The 26940-nt window shown below is 41.0% G+C and overlaps 3 protein-coding genes across 3 annotated transcripts; 1 reads left to right on the top strand and 2 right to left on the bottom strand.

Moving 5' to 3' along the window:
- Positions 1-39: 39 nt before the first annotated feature.
- Positions 40-684, bottom strand: MYCTH_2129465 (uncharacterized protein; the record flags this gene model as incomplete). Its single annotated transcript, XM_003665567.1, has 4 exons — positions 40-201; positions 261-314; positions 407-521; positions 581-684. 4 exons carry the CDS (start codon positions 682-684, stop codon positions 40-42), a joined length of 435 nt encoding a protein of 144 aa, XP_003665615.1.
- Positions 685-22639: 21955 nt separating this feature from the next.
- Positions 22640-24410, bottom strand: MYCTH_95546 (uncharacterized protein; the record flags this gene model as incomplete). The annotated part of the gene is made up of 3 exons (XM_003665566.1): positions 22640-23435; positions 23512-24263; positions 24333-24410. 3 exons carry the CDS (start codon positions 24408-24410, stop codon positions 22640-22642), a joined length of 1626 nt encoding a protein of 541 aa, XP_003665614.1.
- Positions 24411-25857: 1447 nt separating this feature from the next.
- Positions 25858-26677, top strand: MYCTH_2309545 (uncharacterized protein). Its single transcript, XM_003665565.1, has 2 exons — positions 25858-25914; positions 26106-26677. The coding sequence occupies exon 2, from the start codon at positions 26108-26110 to the stop codon at positions 26609-26611; it is 504 nt and encodes a 167-aa protein (XP_003665613.1). The 5' UTR covers positions 25858-25914; positions 26106-26107; the 3' UTR covers positions 26612-26677.
- Positions 26678-26940: the final 263 nt, after the last annotated feature.

The raw sequence follows: 26940 nt of genomic DNA, 5'->3' as shown, positions 1-26940 counted from the left end.
ACCCATTTGATAAAGGTATCGAGCCGATCCGATGGGAGCCTACTTGCGGTACCACATACGAGCCGTCTTCGTATTCCTAACCTCGCGTTTGAGCTGCAGCATGCCGTACATGAGCGCCTCGGCGGTGGCCGGGCAGCCGGGGGCGTATATGTCGACGGCGGGCCGATGCGGTCGCAGCCGCGGACGACGCTGTAGCTGTAGCTGTAGTGGTAGTCAGTAATCAGCCGCCGCCGTTGGCGCAGCTGCCCATGCTGAATCACCCAGCGGGGGGTCCGGCATGTCTGGTCGCACGCCTGGCGCAGCGCGGGCGCCATCTTTGTTGGTCACCGTGCCGGGTGACGATGAGCACGTCGGCCTGCCGCGGCGACGCCCGCGGAAGAAGGTGCCCGGCCGGTCCTGGTCGTACCGCGGCGTCGAACAGGTGCATCATCTCCACCGCGCAGTGCAGCATGCCAGCCCGAACGTCAGCGGCCACAGCGATTCCCTCGCGCGCCCAGTTTGCTATCGTGTCGAGTGTGGTCCTTTTGTTTTTTTACCATAGCCACATCATCACGGCGAGGTCTGGCGTACGGAATCGCACTGGTTCTCCTCGGCTCCGTCCCCGTCGGGAGAGTGGTGGTGGTGCCGGCCAGGTGCGATGCTAATGGTCGACCCACGATGCTGCCAGGGATGAAAAACGGCCATAGCAGGACGGCGCCGACCTCGATGTTGACGTCGGAATGTTAGGCAACTTGTGTGGCCCAAACGTCGAGGAGCTCGTCCTACTCAAAGAAGCGGCCCAGACGAGAGAGTGCGCGGAACACGTCGTCTGGGAGAGGGGAATACTTGAGGGAGGGTTTACTACTACATTACGATGATTCAGCTTTCGAAACATCTTGGGCAGAAATAGTAACACGACGTACGAATCAGGTTGGGGGGGGTCTAGCGGAACCACAGCCAGACACTGTTGACGAGCGGAGATCATCAGTTCCGAAGCTACACAACACGCCATAATATCTGCTACAGTTGAAGCAGGATGGGCGGATCTCGTCCCACTGGAAGGAGACCCGATGATTAGCACGCCTAGCTCGGCAGATCTTTTCGCTTTTCTTCTCAGGCTTAATTAGGACACCTACATACCTTGACCTTCCGGCGCTTGCACTCCTTACACCCGTTCCGGGATTCTGTGTGAGCGCGGCGAAGCCGCGTCATTTAGGAAAAGCGACTAATGCGGATCCTCGGGTAAGTGTTGGTGTCAAGGAGAGGGCGTCTGTCAACAGGCAGTCGGCGCCGCGGTTTACTGTACCTGTTGCAGGCTTCGCGGAGCTATGTGTTTTGGTGGTAAGAGGTTGAAGCTTCAATGAACGAAACAAGGAGTACGAGAATGCGAATAACTACTCGTATTTGATATCTTTTGCTTGGTCCATTGCCGAACGTAGTGATAAGCTTCCGGGAGCGTTGAAAGCAGTCTGTAGTAGGTGGCTGTATAAAGGAAAAGAGTGCCTTGTTAAAACTATCTACAAAGGAGACAAAAAGAGTGGTATTTATGGACAAAGGGACTAGCCAATGCGTTAAACAGCCTCATATAGCTATAGCAAACGCGTAGCTAATACGTTTAGAAGCTCTATAGCTTCCGACATACCCCCTAGTTAAACGTGGTAGTCGTTTAACTACGCTTTATAGTAATATTATTCTTAGTATTATGTCTTTTATCGCTCTTACCTTGATAGCTCCTTTGAGGGCCTACCTTCTGTATTTGGAAGTCTAAAAGAGTTAAGTATAGTAGAGTAATTCCTTTAAAGCTATAGATTAAATATAGCTATTATAACTATAGTAGTAATAGTATTCCTAGTTTTAATTATAGTAATAATAAGATAATGCCTTTCATATTTAAATTAATAGATAACTTATTAGGTATACCTATTATGAATATTATAATTACTAGTAAGTCGACTTCTACTCTTATAATACCTTAAAAGTATAAGTATATTAAAGCTTCTGAACTATAAGTATTTCTATTATCTTTATTCGATTGATTTTATACTAGTTTTATAGTTTTCTAGCGCTTTACTAGTTATATTAAGATCGTTTAAGCTAACTAAATATAGTAATATTATAGCTAGTAAGCTTTGTAAGGTACCTTATAGAATATATATATAGTTAGCTCTAGTAGGACGTTCTTTTAGTAAATATTACGATTATTCTAGCGCTAGCTCCTACTACTACTATTATACCTATAGTTTCTATGAGTGTAAAGATATATATACTAATTACCTATATGTCTAATAGCTCTTACGATACTTATACTAACTATAATAGTAGTCTTACTTCTTACGTTAGGTTAATAAAGGATTTAATAAAGGCTTTACTAGGTAGAGCTAAGGCTTTTATAAGTCTTTGGATCCTAAACCTCTACCTTTAATATATAGGCAAATCGCTAATAGATATATATAGGATCTTAAGAAGTTATATATAGTTCTTTAGAATAACCTTAAATATACTAGTATAGGTAATATAGAGGAGTATAAGCTTCATAAGGCTAAACTTGTATATTTTATAAAGATTGCCTACTCTATATATAATATCTTCTACTAGTTAGGCAAGATTAAGGAGGCTCGTAATACTTATATTAGCATGTCTAATGATATATTGGGCGCTATATCATTACCTGGCTAGGATAAAGGTAAGGGCAAGGCTATTAATCCTAATAACGGCTAATAGTAATAGATAAGGAGTATTAGGCGGTATTTTATTTAGCGAATTTAACTTATTTTCTACCCCCTAGTTATATAAGCCTATAACTAATATCTTAAAGATTAAAGAGAGCCCTCTAATGCTCAAAGGCTTATTAGCTAAGTCGTTTAGTAAGCCTATCTATTAGCATCTAACTAGTTAGTAAATATATAGCTTTAAACGTTCCTTTTACTACTTCTTAGTATAATTATATATTATAGATGTCTATATACCATAGGTGAGTATTAATACGTTTGTTCTTAGCTATTACTAGTCTAATCGTTTGCTAATTATTATAGTAGATGTTCTAGGGTTCCCTAAGCTTAAGATCTATGTCTATAAATAGCCTTTCAAGTGCTATAGCCTCTCTTATTATAAGGGAGAGTATTAGAAGTTCTGCTTTAATGCTTAATATTATAATAGTATCCTAGTACGACGCCTTCTATATAATAGGATCTCTAAATAGGAAGAAGATATATCCCTATGACAAACATCGTGTATCTAGATTATCTATATACAAAGCGTCCCTAGTAATTATAAGCATCGGACTTCCTAGCGCTTGCTTGCCTTTATACTAGATTAATAGGCAAGAGCTCTTAAATGGATATCTTACTACTTGCCATACCTCTAATAAGTAGTCTAGTCCTAGGTTAGTCAGGTATTAAGAGAGTACTAAATAGGTATATATAACGTCTAGATATAGTATAACTATATAATATAGGATTAATCCGATAAGCTCCTAATACTCTTTGATCTACGTACTAATAGCGCTCCTTTCGAACTTCTTAAGTTCTTTATAGCTTAAGGGAGTTAGCTTATATATACTAGGTATATCTAGCCTATATCTTCTTACTACCTTTCTAATATATTGGTCGTAGACTAACTATATCTTATATATGGATTAGTCTCGAATTACCCTAATGCTAAGGAACTAACTGACATTATCCTGCTTATAGACGTCGTATCGAGCTTTAATTCCTTTCATTATACGCTCGGCTATTATAGCGTTACTTTTATAGAAAAAGACTAAGAAGTCGTCGATATAGAAGATTAGGATGATTCGTTTATTATAGCTTAGGAAGAGGTACTTCTCTTTGCCTGATAGTTCTATACTTAGATCTAATAGCGTTTTATAGAACTCCTTATATTATAAGAGTAGCAAGTCTCTTAAGCTATATAGAGCTCTCTATAACTCTATATATTTCCCTAGCTACTTAAATCCTTCTAGTAATTTGTAGACGATAGAATTATCTTCTAGTCGTTTAGCGTTAAGGAACGCTTACATTATATCGAACTACTTAACTTCTAAGTCGAAGTATATAGCGATCGCTATCATTACATAGAATGATTAAGCGGCTAGAGTAGCTATATATATACTTTCTACTAAGCTAATATCTTATAGATCACCTTATATATAAATCCTTGCCTTATACTTTTCTAAGAAACCGTTCTTATTAAATTTATACGCGAAGACCTATTTTAATAGGATAGGTTATACTTTTGCCTACTTACGTAGTACAATCTTCTACGTTCCTCTACTCTCTAAGTTATATATCTCCTCGCGAGCCGTGTCTTTAAACTATTATTCTAATAGGTAATTATATAGGTCTTACTAGTTATTAGAAACACGAATGAGATCGTTAATATACTAATACGACTTATTTAGGGCTACTCTAGGGCATATAGTATCCTTCTATTAAATAGTGGTAATAAATACTATATATATCGTTCGAAAGCTCTAGTCTCCTAGGTAAGCTTCCTATTAATTAGGTAGGTAAGTCTTATAGAACTATTACCAGAGTTCATTCATTATATAGATAAAGGAGTAGTAGTAATTGATCTTCTCTTTATTTTATAGCCTTTCACTTAACTAGATAGAGTCCCTAGGCTTATAAGCCCTCTTCCTACCTCTGCCTCTCCTTGTAGGAGGTTGCTAAGTAACTCCTCCTTTGCTCTTACGTTCTAGAGAATACGTTAGCTAATCTAGACTTCGCTTAATGCTCTATTCCTCCCGTTCTATAGTAGGGTATAATATATTAGTAGTACTATCCCTAGCTCCTAGCTCTTCTATCTAGTCATTACATATGCTAGATTCTTCTATAGAAGGTATTCCTCCGTTAGATTTGACGGCTCCCCTGCTCTCCCTAGCATTTAGTTAGCTAGCTAGCGACTAGGAAGGCCCTGATTTAAACCCTCTTACTTCCTAGTAGACATCCCCTTTACTAGCCGGTATAAGACAAGTTACCAAGGGCTTAGGTATATATTTAGGGGTTAAAAGTCCTCTAAAGCTCTCTATCCATTTAGTAAGTTCGTCTATTGCTTATATCTTTGCTATAAGAGTCTCTAGAACTAATTGCTCGCTTATAGGCTATATATTAGAGAGCTCTCTTATCCCTAAGTCTTAACCCTATTAGAGAGGTCGGTCTACCGCTAGACTCTCTTACGATAGAGGTGGCCAAGTTACTATAATAAAGTCTTCTACTAATTGCTAGGTCTATTATAACGCTTCCTAGAGAAGGTTAATATCCTAGGAATCTTTGCCAAGATCAAATTAATTAACTTCCTAGCTTGCTACCGCTAATAATAACTCTATCGGCTGCTCTTTACCTAGATAGTAAAAAGTCTTCTTATCGAAGTAAATATTATAAGTTATAATAACCCTATTAAGCTCAGGTATCTAAATACAATAGATATTAAATATATGATATCTTATAAGATACCTTATTAGCCTATATAGTAGTACCTTAAAGTTCTTTATATATTACTTAGCTTTCTTATCCTTATAGAGAATATATACCTAATATCTATATATAAAGATATTACTTTAGTCTAAATATAAGTTACTAGTTGATATAATTATCAAGCTAGGTTTATACTAGCGAAAATACTATTTAAACTAGCTATAGAGTACTTCGTTAGGAGTTCTAAACAAGTAAACACGGCTTAGGCTTATTATATATAAGTACGCCGCTACTTATATACTTTCTAACTAGAGCTTTATGGGCAGATTCGCGCTATTAAGCATCTTAATTAAGTGTAAGATTAGTTCTTGCCCTACTCGCTTTGCTAGTCTATTAAGCTCGTAGGTATATAAAGGTAAGAGTTTAAGATTAATACCGCTTTCTATAGCCTAAGTCTAATAACATATTAATATATACCCTGCTAAACTAATCATTATAATATCATTATCCTACTTAATCTTATAGATAGTAAGCCTATATTAGCGTCTTACCTAGCTCTCGAAGTTCCAGATAACTCCTATAATCTAGTCTAGCGACTTTATCATTAAGAGAAAAGGGAAGAGCTTCCTACTATACTTATTAATAATTATAAGTAGTTATCGCGATATATTAATTGCTTTAGAATAGTCAAATAGATCCTAGGCTACTCGCTAGAATAGGCGTATAGACTTCTGCTTAGGTAGTGTTTTCCTAGAGATGACCTTGCTTATATAAGTACAAGTGTAGCTCTTGTACTTAATGTACGCTGTCCCTTTGATATAGACATTTCTAGCATCATTAATAAGTGCTTTTAATGCTTCTAGTCCAAGGTAGCTAGCTCTTAAGTGCTAAAGATCCTTGGTATCCTCTCTTATAGTAGGTAACGCTTATATCCGGGACCTTCTACTATATATGGTAAACACGTTCTATAGGGATATATAAACGTTTATGATACCTGCTTTACTAATTAAGATATAGTCTAGGAAGCTTAGGTAGTAAGAAAGTGGCTTATATTCGAGGAAGGTAAGATTATACTTACGTTCTAACTTATAAAGTATAATGTTATTTTCTAGTGTTCTAAAACATAGAGAGCAATCTAAGCTATAATACTAAGCGCTTACCTTAAGTAATGGAGCTTCTAAGATAATGTTAATATAGAATCCTTTAACGATAGCAATATCCTTAAGTATTAGGTTCTTAGTATATAGTCTATATAGTCTATCTAGAACGTTCTTCATTACCTAAGTGCCCCTCTTACTAATAGGAAAGGTTATTATACCTATTTTAACGAACTTAGGATCTTCTACCTTAATAAACGTCCTAGGTAAAAGGAACTTCTTATTATTAACTAAGTAGATCGTACTATATAAGTCTAGTAAAGTGCTTTCCAAAAGTAGATAGCGCTATAGAGCAACTATACTAAATGTCCTATAGTAAGTCAAGAGCTTACTAAGTAGTTAAAGGCTAATAATTAACGTATTAAGGGAACTAAGGTATTCTACCCCTAACTACCTAGAATAGCATAGCTCCCTTTACTTAGCAATAAGTTAGTTTTTTAGTCTAGCCTACTTTGGCTTATCGAGCTCTTAGCAAATCCTTTTATACTCCTTATTAGAAAGGTATAAGCGTTGCTTATTACTATAGATAGCTTACTTAAGTATATAATAGTCTACTAGATCCTATAGATATCTTAGACGCTTATAGGGATATCTCGTATTACGCTACTAACCGTTACAAGAGTCTCTATATAAGTCTTTACCTCTCTCTTTACTACTCTTCTAAGCTATAGGAAGTATTAGTATATAGGTTGTCAAGAAGATTCTATCCTTTTAAGAGACTCTAGGTTATACGTCGTTATTAATTAGGATCTTAACTATCGTAATAAGGATATTAAGCTCCGGAAGTAGCTATCCTATACTATTAATAAGCTTGATTTTTATCCTCTTATTCGCTACCTAGGTTAGTAAGATATATATAGCAATAACATTAAGAAAGGTGTAAAGTCCTTACATATCCTATACTTCCAGAATGTCGTATTAGATAGCTCGTTAGAAGGTAACATTAAAGTTACGAATCTAGTACTATAGATTAACTCCTAAACGCTTAGCTACATTAAGACTAGCTATATATTATATAGTAACTATCATATAGAGCGTTATGAGGGATAGTATAAGTATAGAGTAAAGCGCCTAGATAATCCCCCTAATAAGGTTAATATCCTTCTTCTTATACGCTTTTATAGCTTTATGGAGTTTAGAATCTACGGTATACGCTAGCTAGCGTTATAGCTATCCTATTTACCTGCTAACGTCTATGGTATATATGATATCTTCATAAAAAAAGTCTTATAGTCACGCGAATTCGGCTATAATAGCTACATTAGAAGGCATTAAATCTATAGATATCGAGGACGACAATCCTTCTAGGAGTTACTCCTAGGAAGCTAGGATAAGGTTATCTCTAGCTTGCTTATAGGTTAGGCGCTACAGAACTTCTAGATCTGGCTTACAGTCGCTATTAAGGTTAACAAATCCTTATATACTGGCGAATTTAGCCTATAATTATAGTTCGATATACTACAAGTTCTAGGAACTAGGCCTTATAAGGTATATAAAAGTCTTGACTAGGATCTTAGATATAATAGACAGATCCATCATTGAAAGCGTATTAAAGTAAGGTAAGAGAGTTCGTAATAGAAAAAGCTACCACTAATATTAAAGATACATCGGTAGAGGAGTAGTTAAGGCACTGGGCTTATAACTGCCGAATGTAATGATAAGCTTCTGGGAGCGTTAAAAGCAGTCTGTAGTAGGTGGCTATACGAAGGAAAAGAGTGCCTTGTTGAAACTATCTATAAAGGAGACAAAAAGAGTAGTATTTATAGATAAAGGGACTGGCCAATGCGTTAAACAGCCTTATACAGCTGTGGCAAATGCGTGGCTAATACGTTTGGAAGCTCTATAGCTTCTGACATCTATCTTTTGGTGTGAAGTTCTGTTTCTAGGTAATTAATCAGTGTCTAGAATCACTAGCAGCTACTCTAAGGAGTACTTGTATATGAACTGTCTAACCCCCTCGCACTTGGTCTGGCCATTGCTTATTAAAGGGGGATATTGTTTAAGTAAAACTGATACTTGACTAAACACGTTCAAAATGTTACTAAACATAACTAAAACTAGCCGCTAACATTGATTGATTAATGTAGTAACTGTAAAACTGACCTAAGCTCCATACTAAGTGATTGGTAGGTGCTAATCCTATATCCTGGAACCCGCGTTACAAAGCCAAGCCTAACACTGATCTATACATACCTGGTGGTTAGTTACTAACTAATTAGTTCAGGACTACTACCTGTCTCCCGACAGGTAAGACCAAAACCTCCGGACGCCTAGATACGGCCAGACAGGTACGCGTCTAAACCCGTGTCCAATTTTACTAGCCAACTCCCTATACTTAAAGATACAACCATTGCTATAAGCCTAGTTTAACCTACTTTCCTATATACAATGCCTCTAATCGACCAAATCTAGGAACCGGCTAGTATACAGGCTACCAAATAGCTCCTTGCCGCTTAAACTTGCTACCAAACTAGCCGTTTACCTTATAGAAAGGAACCTAGTATATAGTATATAGCTTAACTATTTAAGACTAGAAAGACCTAGGTTAGCTAGCACTTAAAGTCGTTAAAGGATACTAGACTTCTAGCTACTAGTAGTAACGTAGTTAGAAGACATTAGTCGCTTCGAAACGACAAAGATTCTGCCTTTAAAGGATATATATACTAGCTTATCGAATCTAGTTCTCTTACTACTAAACATCTTCTCTAAGATACTACTAACCGCTTATAGGTATATTATAATCCTCCTTACCTTTCTATTAGTAAGTACTAGTAGTTACGTTAGGAATAGAATAATCTATAGTTTTAGCTAATATTCCTTAAACTAGTTAAAGTAAACTAACTCTTGGCTAAGTAATAGATAGAAGAACTAGAGATGTTCTTTAATAAGCTTAAAGATACTATTAAAAGCTTTAAAATTACCATATCTAGTTATTAGAATACAGATAAGACTGGATATATATTTATAATATTAAATAGGTGGTTTAAGATCTTAATAGTTAAAATAGATAAGAAGAAGAAGGTTAGTATTTTCCTCTTTTCTAAGTATTAGTTTAGAATACTAATTATAGTATTTTATTAACTAGAGATTTTAGACCTTTATAATTAAGAGTTAATAAGTATAATTAGTATTAGAAATACCATTAATAATACTATTCTAGCCTTTTATATCTTTAAATAGTGGCTATTAGAAGATTAGGATATTAAAGGTCTTAATAAGGAGATATAATTCTATAAGTTAGAGATAATATTTGATAATATTAAGATTATAATAGATTAGATATAACATTTTAATAAATACTTTCGGCCATACCTAGCGGTACTGCCAGCGGCCGGCCCGTTATGGCCGTTGTAGCGCAAAAGCCCACAAGGAGGGGGGAAAGGCTAGGGAGGCCCAGTGCCCTACCCACTCTAACCAACTCCCTTGCAGGTGTACGGCCTGTAGGGGCCCCTATATAGCCTAGTATAGAGGCTGCCTGAAGAAAGTCGAAGCCTAGGAGAAAGCCAAGGAGGCCTACCAATATAGACCCCGGACCTTCCAACCGCCAGAGCAACCACACCAGAAGGTAGCCTTCGAGTTCAACAGCCAGCCGGAGGATGACGACCACTACCAAACCGGGGCTAAACGCCCCTGTAGGAGGCCTACCCTAGCCTAACAGGCGGCCAGGAGTGCCTTGTTCGATGCCCGACAGACCCGTATCTCCTTTCTGCAGCCCGGAACCCCCTCCCTCTCGCAGCTAGCCAAGGGGGTAATAGCTATAGAGCCTACTACCACCACCGTACCTTTATCCTCTGCCCTGGCTACCTCGAATGCAAATTAAGATCCTTTAGTAGAACACCTAAGGCAACAAACAGGCCCTCGAGGTCCTACTAGAGGAGGCCAAATACGACCTACTAGCTATCTAGGAACCGTAGATTAACCGGTTTACAGGGTCAATATACTGCCCCCGGGCTTCGAAATACCACCTAGTTTACAAGCCTAAAGGCAAGGCGGCTATTCTAGTGGCCAAGCGCTTCCTAGTTAGCCAGTAAGACTATTCGGCAGAGGAGAACTGGTATAGGGTAACCTTTCCGGCCCTAGGAGAGAGGGGGTTCGGGCTCTAGTTAGTCTATAATAACAAGGGGGAGCAGGCCCTCTTATAGGACCTGCTAGCCCTACCTCGGCCAACCCACCCCCTAGTTCTTATAGGTTACTTTAACCTTTACCACCCGGTCTAGGACCTATTTGACAGGCTTAGCCTAGGGGCTAGGGACCTCTTTAGCCTTACAGACCAGTAGGACCTCAACCTATATACGCCCTACGGCTAGGTTACTAGGGCCCCCTAGGGGGACCAACGCGGCCGGCCTTCTACGATAGACCTATTCTAGGCCTCGACCGGGCTAGAAGCGACCTATAGGGATATCGCGGAACGTAGGAAATCCGACCACTACCTACAGGCCCTAAATGTCTCCCTATAGGGGACTAACGGGCCTGTGCTAGCTAGTAAAGGGTAGGACTAGAAGAGCCTAGACAAGGAGGTCGCGCGGGCTAAGGCGGCCTACCTCCTACTCCGGCTTAGTAGATAGGCATCGGCCCGGGCCGGGCCTATCTTCCGGGGCCTAGAGGAGCTTCTATAGGCCTTCGACAGGCTTATAGAGGCCCTTGAAGAGATAGCTACGGTCTCGGCCCTGGCAAAGGAGGCTAGTACGGGTAGCAAACGAGCTTGGTAGTAGATAAAGGAGGTTCGAGAGGCCCGAAAGAGGGCTAAGGAGGCAGAGAGGGCCTATAGGGGCACCCTAAACCCCTATATATAGGAAGCACTTCGGCAGGCCCTATAGGACCAGGCTAAGACTATTACGGCCGCGAAGACCAAGAGCTAGAGGGCTACGTTACGGGAGGTAACTAACTAGCCGGACCTATTATAGAGACCAGAGCGGTAGGCAAGGCTACAAAGCTACCTACTAGTTAACCTTCTAAAGCTCCCGGCCTTCGAAGGAGGGCTTATAACCTACCAATAGAAGGCTAGAGCACTAGCCGATAAGTTCTTTCTGAACCTAGAAGCAGACCTGTCGGATATTGACGACCTAGATCTAAACGACCACTAGGAGCTAAAGTTCGAAATAAGCTAAGAGGTTATAGTAGGCAAAGTTAAGGTAGTACTAGCTAGGGTAGCCCTATAGAAAGCCCTAGGGAAGGACCTCCTCCCTATAGGTCCATTAAAGGCCTATAGGCAGCCGCTCTACTAGATACTAGCTATACTAGCCTCGGAAAGCCTACAGCTCGGCTATTTCCTAGTCCGGTTTAAAAGGGCTAAGACAGTGGTCCTCTGTAAGCCTGGCAAACCCCTATAGGCCTACTTTACCCTAGGTGGCTATAGACCTATAGCGCTTTTACTAATAGTAGGTAAGGTGCTAGAGGCTATAGTCGCCCGGAAGGTAATAGCTATTATAGAGGCCTATAGGCTTCCACTAGCTAAATAGATAGGTAACCGGGAATATAGGTCTATAGAACTAGCTATCTAGCTTGTTACGGCTTAGGTCTAGGAGGCCTAGAGGTATAGAGCAGCTACCTTCTTCTTATAGCTTAATATCTTAGGGGCTTTCGATACTATTAACTATACCTAGCTACTAGCCACTTTACAGAGCTAGGGCTTCCTAAGGTAGTTAGTAGTCTAGGTCAGAGAGTAGCTATAGGATAAGGTAGCTATCATTTACTTCGATAGCTAGGAAACGGAGGATATAGTAGTAAGGGCTAGGGTCCTACAGGGGTTACCCCTCTCCCCTATACTATTTATCCTCTATATAGCCTCCCTTTACCAGGCCATTTGCTAGGCTAGCCCTATAGTCAGTTTGATAGGCTTTGCTAACGATACTAACCTCCTAGCCTTTAGGAGGGCTAAGGAGGCCTATAACGGTCAGCTACGGAGGGCCTAGAAGGCCTGCCTCTAGTAGGCGAGAACCCGGGGTATAGCTTTTGCCTTAGAAAAGTGCGAGCTTATCTACTTTAATAGGGGCCGGAAACAGTAGTCGCGACCACTAGAGCTCCTATAGCCTAGAGGGGGTACTACCACTATAGCCCTGTCAAAGTCAGCTAGATTCCTTAGGGTCTAGCTAGACTAAAGGCTATAGTAGGGCCCCTACTATGTAAAGGTAGCTAAGAAGCTAGAAACCTGGGAGTTTACCCTAACTAGACTTGCTACGAAGACCTAGGGCCCCGGCCTCCTACAGGCCCGCAAGGTCTATACCAAGTATATCTATAGCGCCCTAGCTTATAGGGCCTCGAACTTCTATAAGCCTACTAAGCCAAGGGGTAAGCCGGAAGGCCCTGCTAGGGAACTATCAAAGGCCTAATATAAGGCCCTTTGAGTAGTTACTAGGGCCTACAAGGCCACCCCTATCCGGTGCCTCGAGACAGAGGCCTAAGTACTACCCCTCGACCTCTATCTTAATAAGAGGCTAGCTAACTTTAAAGCTAAACTCGATTAACTACTCTTATAGACTAGGGCAGGTCTAGGGGCCTCCTAGGTCCTCACAAGGGCCCTTATCTAACAGGCCTATAATAGGCTAAGCTAGAGGTTCTGGAAGAGAAGGGCCAGGGCAAGGGGCCGGGAGCCGAAGCCTATAGCCCTAGAGGTAGTAAGGTTAACGGTCTAGTAGTAGGTTTAGGAGGGCTATAAAAGGGGTCGACCCCCCCTACAGACCCTATAAAAAAGGCTATAGGCTACAGAACTTACCATATTAGCTAGCTAGAGTAACCATTAGAGGGCCGACTGTGACAAACCTAACTCAGACTTCTTCTAAAAGGGTTCAGACGAAGGTAGATTGAGCAGGACAAGTAGGCAGGTCGTCTAAGGGATTCGGTGAAGCCAAAGGGTTCACAACAACACTAGAGTTATCTCTTACAGTAGTTAATAACGATACTTGGTATAAGTACTATAATTGTGAGTTGCTATCACTGGTAAACTCTTAGAGTCCACTATAACGAGTGACTATTTACATATATATATACTTCTATCGATTGCTTATAGTCCCCTTCTATCCTGTCCTTAGATTGCCTTCGGTAGCTAGCTATCCTCTGTTATCTTTCCCTTTTTGGTAATTGTTTACCTGTAGTAGCCTGTGCTCCCTAGTGATCCCGTGTTAGTCTTGCTTCGTGCCCTTCTTGATTGGTGGCTCATTTAGCCTGCTATACCCCACTAGGTCGTAGTATATGGTTAGCTTGTAATACGATACCCCCTCTTTAGGGCTTTTAACCCGAAAGCTTCTTATAACTTGTTTTAAGTACTACTAATACCCCCTTTTCCTAGTAGGTAATGTCCTTCTTTTACTAACTTCCTTTTACTATAGCTAATCGTATTCCTAGGAATCGTTATAATCTTAAACGCGAACGACACGCTATTACGATTAAGATTAAGCAAGAGGGTTACAAAGTCGCTATACCTTACAAGTATTATTAGAATATAAAGCTACGAAAGCGTTATATAATGATAGAAGGTTTAAATAAGTGTCAAAACTATATTCGTATAGGTAAGAAATATAGTAATCTAAACGTTATAGATGCCTATAGGTTCCTTGTTATTTTTCTTTATAATCTTAGGTTACTAACTATCTTAGTCCTTTCAAATTTGTCAGAGTAGGAGAAGGTTTCGAGGGAGATTACTAAGACCAAGGCGTTACTTACTTCGACATTAAGCTATTTAAGTCGATTACATTATTTATAGCAATCCCTGTACGATTATAGTACCGAAGTTTTTTGTCGTGGCGTAGCTCGTCTAGAGGAGGAGGAAGAGCTAGATACTCCTTTGCCGATATCGGAGATATAGACCCTTACGGGTTAGGCTTAAGCGTTAGGTGCTTTTAACGTGCTTGATTAGGAGTCGATTAGGTTAGATCTTAGTCCTAATTCTAGTAGGTTCCCTTCTTTTTCTATTAGGGAATAGGCTTTAGAGCCGGTTCTTATAGCTAGTTAAGATTCTGCTAGTAGAATTACTTTAGTTTCTTAGGGTAATTTAGGTTCTTAATAGGTTTTTATAAGTTATCTTCTAGTCCGAAATCAAGTTATTTAACTAGGTACTATAGTTCTCTATTAATAATACGTAAATCTAGAATTTCTTTGATATCCTATTCTTCCTCTTTATCCTTTACTTTAATATATATAGTAACCTTAGTATTCTTTAGTACTAGTTTAAGAAGTAAAATATAAAAAATATCTATCTATAGTTATATAGATAATAGTAACGATAGTCGGTAGTTAGATATCGAAATTCGTCCTTTAATAATAAAGGGTCTGACCTTCTTAAAGTCTAGCTTTATGCTTAGTCGTTTGGTTTATAAGTTTCGTACGATTAGGTAGACTTTGTCTTCCCTCTCTAGGCAAGGTCCCTCGAGCCTATGTTTGTCATAGTAGTTCTTTATTCTGGTCTTGACAAACTCGAGTTCCTTTTTAAGCTTTTTATATAGTACGTATATTTGTTCCGCTTTGACTACTGCTCTTGGCACTATAACTTCTAGTCCTTGCCTAAGGTCTGCTTTATATCTATAGTTTGCGAAGAACGGTATAACTTTAGTTGTCTCTATTAGCGTTATATTGTAAGCGAGTTATACTATTAGTAATAGTATAACCTAGTCGTCTTGCTAGTAGTTAATATAAGAATAGAGGTATTGCTTAATAACTTAGTTTAGTCGCTCTGTTTATCTATTAGTCTATAGGTAATATGCTATTAATAGCTTACTATTAACGCTTAATCGTTATAGTAATGCTTACTAGAACTTTAATACGAACTTGGTATCTCTATTAATAATCTATTCTTATAGCTAAGCATATACTAATATAACTTGCCAATAGATTACATCTACTAACTATTCTACTATCTAGGACTCTTTATAGGGAAAGAAATATATCTATTTAGTTAGGCAATCTACTATAGTGAGAATACTATTATAGATTACTCCTATAGCCGTATCCTTAGATTTTAGTAGCTTTGTAATAAAGTTTATTATAATTAAACTCTATAGTTTGTTAGCTATTAATAGTAGCTAAAGTAGCCTATATAGCTTATGTCGTACCGTTTTGCTTCGATTATAAATGTCGTAGTTCTATATAACTTCTTTAACTTATACCGTTAACTATAGAAAGTTATAGTGTTTCCTAACTTGTGTAATAGTCTTTGTAACTCCTTTGTGTCCTCTAAGTTTCGACTTGTAGAGTTCTCGAATTATTTGTAGCTATTGATCTCTATCATAGATATATGCTTTGCCTCAATACCAGAGTTTCCTATCTCTTTCTTTTACTCCGTTAGGTACTACTAGTCTAGGTACTACTTGATACTATATCTCGTTAATCCTTTCTTCTCGAAGGATTACGTAATATTCTAGGAACAAGTTAAGTAGATTATCTTCTATAGGTATTTACATTTCATAATATAGCGTTCTGTCCGTTCGTTCCTTGAATAATGGTAGTATTGTTTCCGTTTGTCCTTCTATATAATCCGTTCGTCGGCTTAAGATGTCTGTTCGTATGTTCTCTTTGCCCTTCTTGTAGCGGATCTTAAAGTTAAATTCTATAAGGAATTCTACCTATTATATTTGTTGTCTGTTAAGCTCCTTTATTATCGTAAAGTATTGTAAATTCTTATAATCTATATATACTTATACTGGTTTAATCGTACTACCAAGGTATAATCGCTATTCTTTAAAAGCTTTAATAATTGTAAGTAGTTCCTTGTTATAGATTAGATAATTAAGATATAGTCTATCGAGCTTCTTTAAAAAGAAGGCTATAGGATATAGCTTTCTTTATTCGTCTTATTATCCTAATTATCCTCTAATAGCGTAATCTAAAGCGTCCGTTTTTACCTTAAATGGCTTCTTAGGATTTAGTAATACTAGTACTAGATCTTTAGTAATAGCGTTATAGATCTATATAAATGCTTACTTGTACTATTCTTTCCATTGGAATTTAGCGTTCTTCCTAGTAAGTTCGTATAAAGGTCGTATAATCGCTCCGAAATTTCTAATGAATATCCGGTAGAAGTTTATAAATCTAATAAAGCTTTATACTTCTATAACTAATATCGGTTATAGCCAATTCTTAATAGCTTTAACCTTTGAAGGTTCTATCCGAATTTGTCCTAGGGATATCTTATATCTTAAAAACACTATTTTCCTAATATAGAATTCGCTCTTTTCCTTATTAACTAATAGTTTATATACGTATAGCGTGTCTAGCACTACTTTTACGTACTTCCGGTATTTGTCTATCGTCTTAGAGAAGATAAGTATATCGTTAAGATAATATATCGCAAATTTGTCGAGAAAGGGTTAGATAGCTTGATCAATTAGGGCTTAGAACGTTGCCGGCGCGTTTGTAAGTCCGAATAGCATGACAAGGTACTTATAGTAGCTATAAGGTATCTTAAAGGCCGTTTTCCACTTATTACCTTCTTTAATCTATATATAGTTATAGGCCGATAGCAAGTCAAGACGTATAAAATATTAGGCTCCTGCTAACTAATCTCGGAGCTATAAGATTAGTAGTAACAGGTATCGGTTTTTTACAGTCTGTTCGTTAAGTTACCAATAGTTAATATATAATTATAGCTTTCTATCTTTCTTAGGTATAAATGGAATTAGGTAGCCTACTAGCAATATTAATAGGTAGATATATCCTCTTCGAAGGTTCTCCTCTAAATATCGTTTAAGTTCTTCGTTCTATATCTAGCTTATATAGTAAATCTTAAAGAACTTTAGTCGTGCTCCTTCCTTAAGCTTGATCTTGTAATCCTATAGGCTATATTCTAGTAGTCCTTCTGGATGTTTTAGTTTAAATGCTAGGTGTCCTTTATATTCCTTTAGTACTTCCCTAGTCTTGTCTTGTCTCTCGGTTTTCTAATAATATATAAACTTGGTTCCGTCTATGGCAATGCTAGCGATTTCTCCTGTCTTAACCTACTACTCTAATTACAGTGCTCCGCATTTATTAACAGAGAGAACAGCTATTGGTGGTTTAGCTCGTTCTTCCTATCGTAACGTTGGTGTTGTTATACCGCTTCTTCTAGAGTCTATAGTAATCTGCCTATTACTGTCTGTCTCTTATGGTAGATCTATAGAATATGCCTTCCCCTAAGTATTGTCTGCTTACGATCCTTATATACTCCCTATCTTATTAGTCGAATATAACTCTATTTAGGGTTATAGGTAGCTATTATTCTTCTAGCTAATATCTAGGTTATAATCTTTATACTATAATAACCCTAATATTATATCTTTGTCGTTACCTATATCTATAATGCTAAATACGACTATTATGGTCTTCTTTACTATGGTAATATCAATTAGTTCGGTTTCCCTATATATCTATTGTATCGGAAATGGCCCTTTGACTATATTATACTTCTGCTTTATTCTCTAGGGTATCTATAGCTAATTTATAAGTGTCGGCGAAATTAGGTTTATCTCTACTTTACTATCTACTAGTATGAGCATTTTATACCATTTCTATTATACTATTATCTATAGTCGCTTATCTTACCATTATTATCTAAAGATTATAGCAATTTCCTATATTTCTGTTAGGAGGTCTCGATATAGTAGTCTTTTGTGCTAGTTCCTCCTATACTACGCTACTACTTACTACTATATAGGCGTTAATAGTTTCTAGGTCCCTCGAAGGGCCTTGACCCGTTTTCTAGGTTAGTGCTAACCTCTTTAGTTATTCGGCTAATAGTAGCTTTATTAATTATACTTATTTCTATAAGCTATTAAGTGCTTGCGGCTTCCTACTATTAAGTCTATTCTGCTTTTCGTTATATATACTATAGCTTTATCTAAAGCTCCTAAATTTACAATTCCTTTTCGTCCATATAATAGAGGTAGTCATTACTCTAGCACGAGTCTTATATATCTCGTCCTATTCTATAGTACCTAGGCTAGGCTTGTTTTAGAACTATTATAATGCCTTCTAGATCGTAGGCTTCGATCTTCTAGAGCAATTCGGCTGCTCTGTTTCCTATATTATGGACCTATTCCACAGGGCGGAGGCTTCTGTCCTTATTTCCTTGTTAGGTCGGCTAGTGATTATTTTCGAATTTATCGCGGAAGTAGTATTAGTATCTATATGCTATATATTAGAACTAGGGCACTTGCGTATATGCCTTGTATCAAGGATATAGTTATATAGCGTTGCCTAGGAGGTATTAGAATTCTTTCCTAAATCTTTCCTATTATATATAGACTATAGGTACCCTAACACTAAGGTAGGAATGTTTCTTCTAGTAGCTTTCCTATATACGCTTGTCTTTTCTGCGGTTTATACGTATAAACTAGTATTCTAGGTTCCATATATTATTACTAAGTTACTAGTCATTAAAGTACTTAGTATAGCTATTAGGCCTATTATATATCATAGGCTGTCTTCCTTTAATGGTTTCTACGATATGTTAGAGTTCCCTTGTCTCGTCCCTTATCTTATCGCTTTACTAGACGAGTCGAATTAAGCGTCTATCCCGTTTGCGTAGTTCCGTGTTAAGCTAGAAAACTTCATTATAGTATTATTCGATTCGTTCCTAGAGGAATAAAACATTAGGTCCTAGTCTTTTAATTCCTTAGGTATTAGTTATCTACGATCTATCCTACCTCTATATAACTATAAAACCTTACTACCTCAAGGCTAGGAGAATCGAAATTGGCGGTATATACTCTCCTACTATATCCTATTCGGCAAGACCTATTTCCAGGTCTATAGTGACCAATTCGGAGTATAGTACTTGTTTGTCTTTATTATTACCATCGTATTCGGGACTATCTATATCACTGCCCCTGTCTTCATAGCCCGTGGCCGCTACTTTAATGATATCCTTAGTGGTTTTGTCGATAACTATAATTTCCTTTCTAGGGACTGTCTTCTACTCTTTCTTCGGGCTTCGACATTCTTGCTTATAGTGCCCTTTCTTTCTGTAGTTATAATAGGTAACATTAGACTTGTCCTTGGTCGTCTTCTTCTAGTCCTACTTCTATATTATATCTATATCTATAGCTCTAGGGTACGTCCTATACGAGGTACTAATATATACTTACTTTCTTTTATTATTAGCCTTAACTATAGTTCTATTTATTTGACCTCGTTTCTACTACTCTTATATATAGAGTTAGTTATTAATTCTAATAGCCTATATAATATATTTATCTAGAGTCTTAGGCTAATCGTACTTATATAGCTTATCTTTAATCTTTTTCTTTAAGCTATTATAGAATAATTATATTAATACCTTATCGTTAAGCTAAGACTTAAGTATATCCTATCTAAACTATATAATATAGGAGGCTACTAACTTAGTCTATTAGAGATTAATAAGTCTTTCTTATATATAAATCTTCCTATCTTTATTACTAAAAACCTTTTAAAGCTCTTCTTTGAAATAGTTATAGGATTAAAAGACTACTTATATAAATGTGTCTTAGTCATCTTTGTCTTCCTTAGTAAGATAATCGTTCTATATAGGCTTAAACTATCTAAGTACCTTACCCTCTAGTCTTATAGCTATATAGAAGACTTTAGCTTTATTATCTAGAAACTTATCATTATTAAGCCGGAAGTAGGATCAGAGGTTTATTAGGAATCCTATAAGGTCTTCCTTAGTTCCTCTATATTTACTAGGTAATTCGATTTTAATACGGCTCGCTTTAGCGCCTTTAAGTGTCTTGATTTTAGTATAGGCCTCGTTAACCAGTTTCTATAAATGCTTTTTACCATTCTCGAGTTCCTTGATTCAAGCTTAAGTAGCCTTATCTCTCTAGTCTAACTCTTAGATTTGCTAATAGAGTTAACTAAGCTAGGTAAGTAGCTATTCGGCTATAACGTTAGTAGCCATGTCGATGTCGAGGTCGAAGTTACCTCCGTTCTAAACTATAATAGAACAAAGGGAGTGATAGCAACGTATGACAAACCTAACTCAGATTTCTTCTAAAAGGGTTCAGATAAAGGTAGATTGAGTAGGATAAGTAGGCAGGTCGTCTAAGGGATTTGGTAAAGCTAAAGGGTTTATAATAACACTAGAGTTATCTCTTATGGTAGTTAATAACGATACTTAGTATAAGTATTATAATTGTAAGTTACTATTACTAGTAAACTCTTAGAGTCTACTATAATAAGTGACTATTTATATGTATATATACTTCTGTCGATCGTTTATAGTCCTCTTCTATCCTGTCCTTAGATTGCCTTTAGTAGCTAGCTATCCTCTACTATCTTTCCCTTTTTGGCAATTATTTGCCTGTGGTAGCCTGCGCTCCCTAGCGATCCCGTATTAGTCTCGCTTCGTGCCCTTCTTGATTGGTGGCTCATTTAGCCTGCTACACCCCACCAGGTCGCGGTATATAGTTGGCTCGTGACACCGACCAAGCCGGCAGGAAGATATAGCGCGTGTTAGACAAGGACCCCCCGTGCCTAGTTTTTATAGGGGAAGGCCTATAAAGGCACTAGAGCCTAACAAAGGCCTAGAGCTCCCTACTGGTACAGGCCTATATAGGGGCTATTGGCCTCTATGACTTCCTTTTTAGGGTTCAAGTCCTAGGAGTCAGTACCCCCTACTATGCCTATAGCTAGGGGAGGGAAACCGTGGAGCACCTAGTCGTATGGTGCCTGAACCTACTAAGAAGCCGAACGTGGGAATCCTGGGAAATATAGTCGCAAAGGGACCTGGACCTCGTTTTACGGGGTATAGGGGCCTATAACCACCGTTTGGCAAGGAGGGTTCTACGGTGGCTAATGGACCTAGGGAGGCTCCCGGAATACCGCCTTATAAGGAGGCTAGACTAGGAAGAAAGGCCTCTTTAGGGCTATTCTAGCCACTTCTCCTTTTCTTTGTAGTATATTAGTATTCTGGATCAGGCGTTAAAGGAGGGACAGAGGTTTTTATCTAGCCTATTAGGCACGGTTTCCTTTATATATAACTAGAGAGGCTCTGGCATGCTTATTAGCATAATGGCGTAGGACTAATAATAATAATAATAATAATAATCCCCTAAATGTCTTAAGATATAGATTAGTAGTATAACTATAATGTTAATTAACGATAGTAATAATAATAGATTTAACTTTATAGATAGTAAAGATAGGTAAGAAGAGAATATTAAGTTACTATCTCTATCTAAGGTTAAGAAGGAGTCTCTATATATAGCTATTATTAAGGACATTAGGACATTTAAGAAGTAATAAGCCTATAAGTCTATAATAGTAATACTAGGGATAGAAGATAATAACTATTACTAGGAGGCTAAAAGAGAAGGTATAAGAGAAGATATTACTATAATTAAGAGCGTTAAAAGTAATAGGGATAGGGGGTATAATGTAAAGAGAGAGAGAGACGAAGGCAAGTTATATAACCTATTATTTAACTAGTTATAATCAAGTAGAATTAAATTTTACTACGTTTTTAAGCTTTTTAGAGCCTAGTTTACAATTAAACTATTTATAGCTATTTAAGGCTATTATTACAATGGTAATTGAACTTGAATTGAACTTAATGGTACCTTTTGTAAAGACGCGATTGTATGGGAAATTTGGTGGCGATGTATCCGGCTATATTGGCATGTCCGGGGGTTTTGGCCCTACCTGTCGGGAGATAGGTGGTAGTCCTGAACTAATTAGTCAGCAACTAACCACCGGGTACAACGCACCGGGAACCCTTTCGTCGGAAGCAGCCAGCAAAGATGGATAGCTCCTGGGAAAGAACAGTACAAAATGTCTCACAACAGATGGGTCCCGAGACAATTGTGGTTTCCTTACTTAAGCTTGAGCCGAGGAAGCGGGAGCGCGGACGAAAGGCGGTTTTTGTTGTGCTGCCCCTTAATTAGTCCTCTGCCCCGAGTGTTCCGGCTCTCACCCCCGATCGCATAAATGGGTCCTCAGAACACCTTCTTTTGGCTTGTTTTGTATCCAAGCCCATATGTCAGCTATTAGGGCACTCACTCCTAGTGCCTGCCCTCACCCTCTTCGCTCTTGGAGCCTCTCCGCAACCATCAACGCCCTCCCGACCCTCTCCTCCAGCCACTCGCTCTCCTCCAAACCAACACTGATCCTCACTAAATCCTCGACGACCCCATACTCTGCCGCCTATTCCAGCTCCTTATAGTGCGCCAGCAGAGTGTAAGCGCAGCACAAAGTGAAGTTGGTGCCCAAGCTCGGCCCCTTGGCCACATCCAGGGCGTCGTAAAAGGCCACCGCTCGCGCCGGTGTCTTGAACTTGATCGACAACAAGTAGCCGTATCCGGCGCCTTCCCTCCGATACCGATCGTACCAGCTCTGGGTGGGGCTCCCGAGCGGGTAGTACACCTCGCTCACGGAGCCGCTCAGCCGCAGCATCCCGGCCACCCGCCGGGCGTTCTCGCTCGCGCGGCGCACCCGCTCGCCAAAGTCGCGGCTGTTGCGCTCCATGCGTACCACGTCCTCCCAGAACCATGCCCGCTCCTCCGGCCCGGCCCGGCCGCGGCCCAGCGCCCGCGCCAGCCGGTCCCGGTACGGCGAGGCAGGGTTCAGCACGGCGCTGCCGCCCATGACGTCGCAGGCGCCGCTGAACATCTTCGTCAGGCTGGTGCAGATCACATCGCAATGAGCAAGTAAGGCAAGGTTGACGTGGGTGCCGACCGTGTCGTCGACGACGAGGGCGAATCCGTGGGTGCGCGCCAACCGGCCCAGTCGTTCCAGGTCCGGCGCCTGCAGCAGCGGGTTTCCCGGGAATTCGGTCACCAGGAGGTCGAGCCGCTTCGCTGTCGCTGTCTGATCCGTCGTCGTTGGCGAGCCCTCGAGGTCGGCTTCGAGCACTGAGAGCGAGGCCGACGTTGAGTGGTACTGCACTGCCTCGAAACCTAGAATGCGGGAGAGGACCTTGTTCGTGTCGACGTAGAGGAACCTGGTAGCATCGGTTATGGTCGCCGTGTTTAGAAAACACCGTGGAGAGAGGAAGAGACCGGGAAAGAAGAACTTACCCGAATACTGCGACACGAGGAGGAGAGGAAGAATCCGTCGGACGGAGAGACTTGATCGTAGCGGCAGTCTCGGCAATCGCCGTCATGCCTGTGGGGAAGAGGAAGACGTCGGATAGGTCGACATGGAGATTGTCTGGGGGCGACGACTGCCCGGCGGCGATTCGCGTTCTGAGTGCGTCTAAACCCTCACCGAGCTGTCTCGCTCTCTCGGTGGGCGAAATCAGGGCCTTTGGGGCCGTGGTTGGAACGAGAAAGGGCGCAGTTTCGAGCCAATACGCGGCACGCCTGCTGGAGATGCCGAAGCCGGTGTGCTGCCAGAAGGCCTTGGCCGCCAGATATATGTCGGCCGGAAATGCGACGAGGAAAATGTCCTCCTCGCCGACGGCCTGCGTACGCTGGGGTCGGTCGGTGACACATTCCTGTGGTACAGGTGTAATCTGGCCCTCCCACGTCACGAGGTACACTCCGATGTCTGGGGGCTCACCCCGTTTGGGTTGCGAACTCAATCTTGGGAGTACCTTGCGGCAGAGATGAGCGTGTTGGATAGAGTTCAGAAGAATTGCCAGCTTCTGGTCTCCTGTTCCACCCCCAATCTCTGACTTTTGTTCTTCCAGGAGCCGGTTCGCCAGCCGATCCACCACTCGAGGGACGAAGAAGCGTGGGTATCCGGTCTTCATCGCTTTGAGCACCCGGGATTCGCGGCGTGCCCACCCGACTGTATCAGCCCATTTGGGCAAATGAACGCTAACTCCCTGCAGTTCGAGAAATTAGAAACCGACAATGCTGGAGGGGTTATGCTCTCTGTGCTGCCCGGCACCTACATGTGGGTTTCCGGGAGGTAGCGATGAGCCCAAGGTCAAATTCTCTGGCTCAATAATAATCGTTCCCCCTGCGGCCATGGCAGAGGAGGATGATTATCCGTATTACCAGGACCAAAGGGAGTAGCCCGCGCAAGACGGGCTATTTACTTTCTTGTTCCAACCGATGTCTTGAACCAACTATCTTTTGTGCAATCACACAAACAGGCTGCGTGGAGGTGGTATACCCTTGCCCAGCTGTGTAGTGCGCCACATAATATCACATAATTATATCCCTGACCGGGCACAGATCGCCGAGAACTAAGATCGCGGAACAGAAACAAGCCAAGAATGGGTGGTGTACCATTTCTCGTAGGTGGCCGCCTTCCGACTGATGAGCGATGCTTTTCGAGATGAAAGGAGGAAGCCGCGAATGCCCATGACATCACCGTATCGCCGCGTCGGGGAAGTTCTGGAAGTCACATCCTAGACCACAGGCAAGCACGCAAGCTTCCTACGTGACCTCTAGGCCGAAGAAGCAGTTGCCCTGCTTCGATTACTACTAGTTATTCGTTCAGGTACAGTACATCTGTATATACCCTAATTATACACAACCAACAACTAGCAACAGTGTGCCTATCTGGATTTTGCGCCCGATTGACCGAGGAGCCTCCGGTCTGTTCGGTCTCGCCCCACACTCATCAAAACCCCATAATTATCAAAACCTATTCCTCACTACACTCAACCATCCCAAGTTCAATCTGTGTCCCAGCAGTGGGGTCCACGACACGTTCTGGTGCTGGTCGGTTTGTGGCTCCATGTCCTGGTGATACAAGTCCCCAAGCACGGGATGGCCGGGTAGCACGGGATGCTCGGGTAGCAGGTCGATCGCGGGCCGCACCGCGGGTCGGGGTGGCGATCCACGATGCATGGCGTCCCCGGGGGCGTCGTCGACGTCGACGAGAGCGGAGGCGGCGCCGACGTCTCGATGCATGCGCCACCGCAGCCCGGATATTAATTCTATTTTCAGTGACAGGCCTGCACCCATATCATCACCACCTTTCACAGAAGATTCAGCTCCTCAAAGGTTCCTAACTTGAATGAGATAGACTTTGTTGATCTATGGGAAAAAGAAGTCCTAAAGTGTCGAAACAGGCTATGAGAGCTTGATTCTGTCTCCTTTCATCCATTCTTTGATAACTCTTCAAGAATGATGTATATCCGGGTGTCTTTCATGGCCCCAAGGGCACCTTGTCCAATCTTGCAACCTCAAATTTCACTTGAATATGTTACAATAGGTATGTACAACATAATCTTAGGTCATTTTTGGGGAGTTATTGACACAGTAAAGTTTTGAAAAGAATTGAAATAATTAGAACATCACAGGCTTGCAAATCGAAGGCAGTTAATTATTCCCTGAATTTGCAGGATGACTTAACCAATGGCAAGAGTCAGCTCCATGCCCTGTGAGTCATTTCCTAATCAGGTGATCAATCTTTCTACGTTAACTCGTAGATATTGCTCCCTGTTTACTTTTTTTGGCTGAGCGCAGCTGGTTGGTTTGGCATACTCTGTCTGTAACAACTCATTTAATTAAATAAGTGAAGTTAAGCCGTCACTTGGGCCCCTTCTGTTCCATTTTTGCTTCTGTCAAAGACAGAAAGACGACAGTCTTGGCAGAACATTTGCTCGCAATACTTGTCACGATCCAGGCCCTCCTGCCTGGCAATTTTCTCCAACCTTCCAAGCTTGGTTCTCTGATGATCAAATAACTGATCGAGCTTTCTCCAACTCTAGTCATGATTGAGGTCAAAGTTCTGTTACCCGGCGATTGGCAGCTCTGGCGGGAGCTCCGGCTCCAAGCACTTGCCGAAGCGCCGCACGCATTCGGTGCGACGCTTGCATACTGGCAGGGAGATGGCGACCGCGAGCAGCGGTGGCGGGCGCGGCTGGCCATTCCCAGCTCTCGGAACCTGATAGCCTTTCTCGGGGGGAAACCAGTTGGCATGGTCAGCGGAGTCCCGGCTATCAACGACACCGATGCCGTCGAGCTGATCTCGCTCTGGGTGAAACCCGAGGCGCGCGGACGAGGCGTGGGCGGCCGCCTTGTTGATGACGTTGAACAATGGGCGGCCGGCCTCAACTTGAAAACCATGCAGCTGTCTGTGATGCCCTCAAACGAGGCAGCGATCCGGCTCTACCGCCGGCACGGTTTACGCGACACGGGCGAGAAGGGCGACCCGACTCCGGATGGAACAAGCCGAGAAATTATCATGGCCAAACCAATCTCGTCAGCTGTGTGATAAATCGACAGCTCTGAGAATCGCAGGCATTTGCTCTCGGTTTAGAATCATGTCGATCCAGCGGCCAAAGCACTTGGGACGTCGACATCTTCTAGTTGCTGTCATCCATTATTCTCTTTGGAATCGGACTGTCATGGGCCCTGATCTCCTAGAGAGCATTTGGGGGAGAACGGACAAGAGAAAGGTGTCTGAAGTGGATCGCACTCACCCACGTTCGATACAAGACTCAATGTCAAATGTCGATGCAAACCTTCTGTGTCCACCTTAGTGTGTGTCAAAGGAGACGAAGCTGATCGGTCATCACAAAACGAAACTTGGAGGGCGAACAT

The sequence above is a fragment of the Thermothelomyces thermophilus genome, chromosome 5 (assembly GCF_000226095.1).
Source record: "Thermothelomyces thermophilus ATCC 42464 chromosome 5, complete sequence".
Classification (NCBI taxonomy): Eukaryota; Fungi; Ascomycota; class Sordariomycetes; order Sordariales; family Chaetomiaceae; genus Thermothelomyces; species Thermothelomyces thermophilus.
The sequence above is the reverse complement of the archived record's forward strand: the minus strand, read 5'-3'. Positions and strand labels throughout refer to the sequence as shown.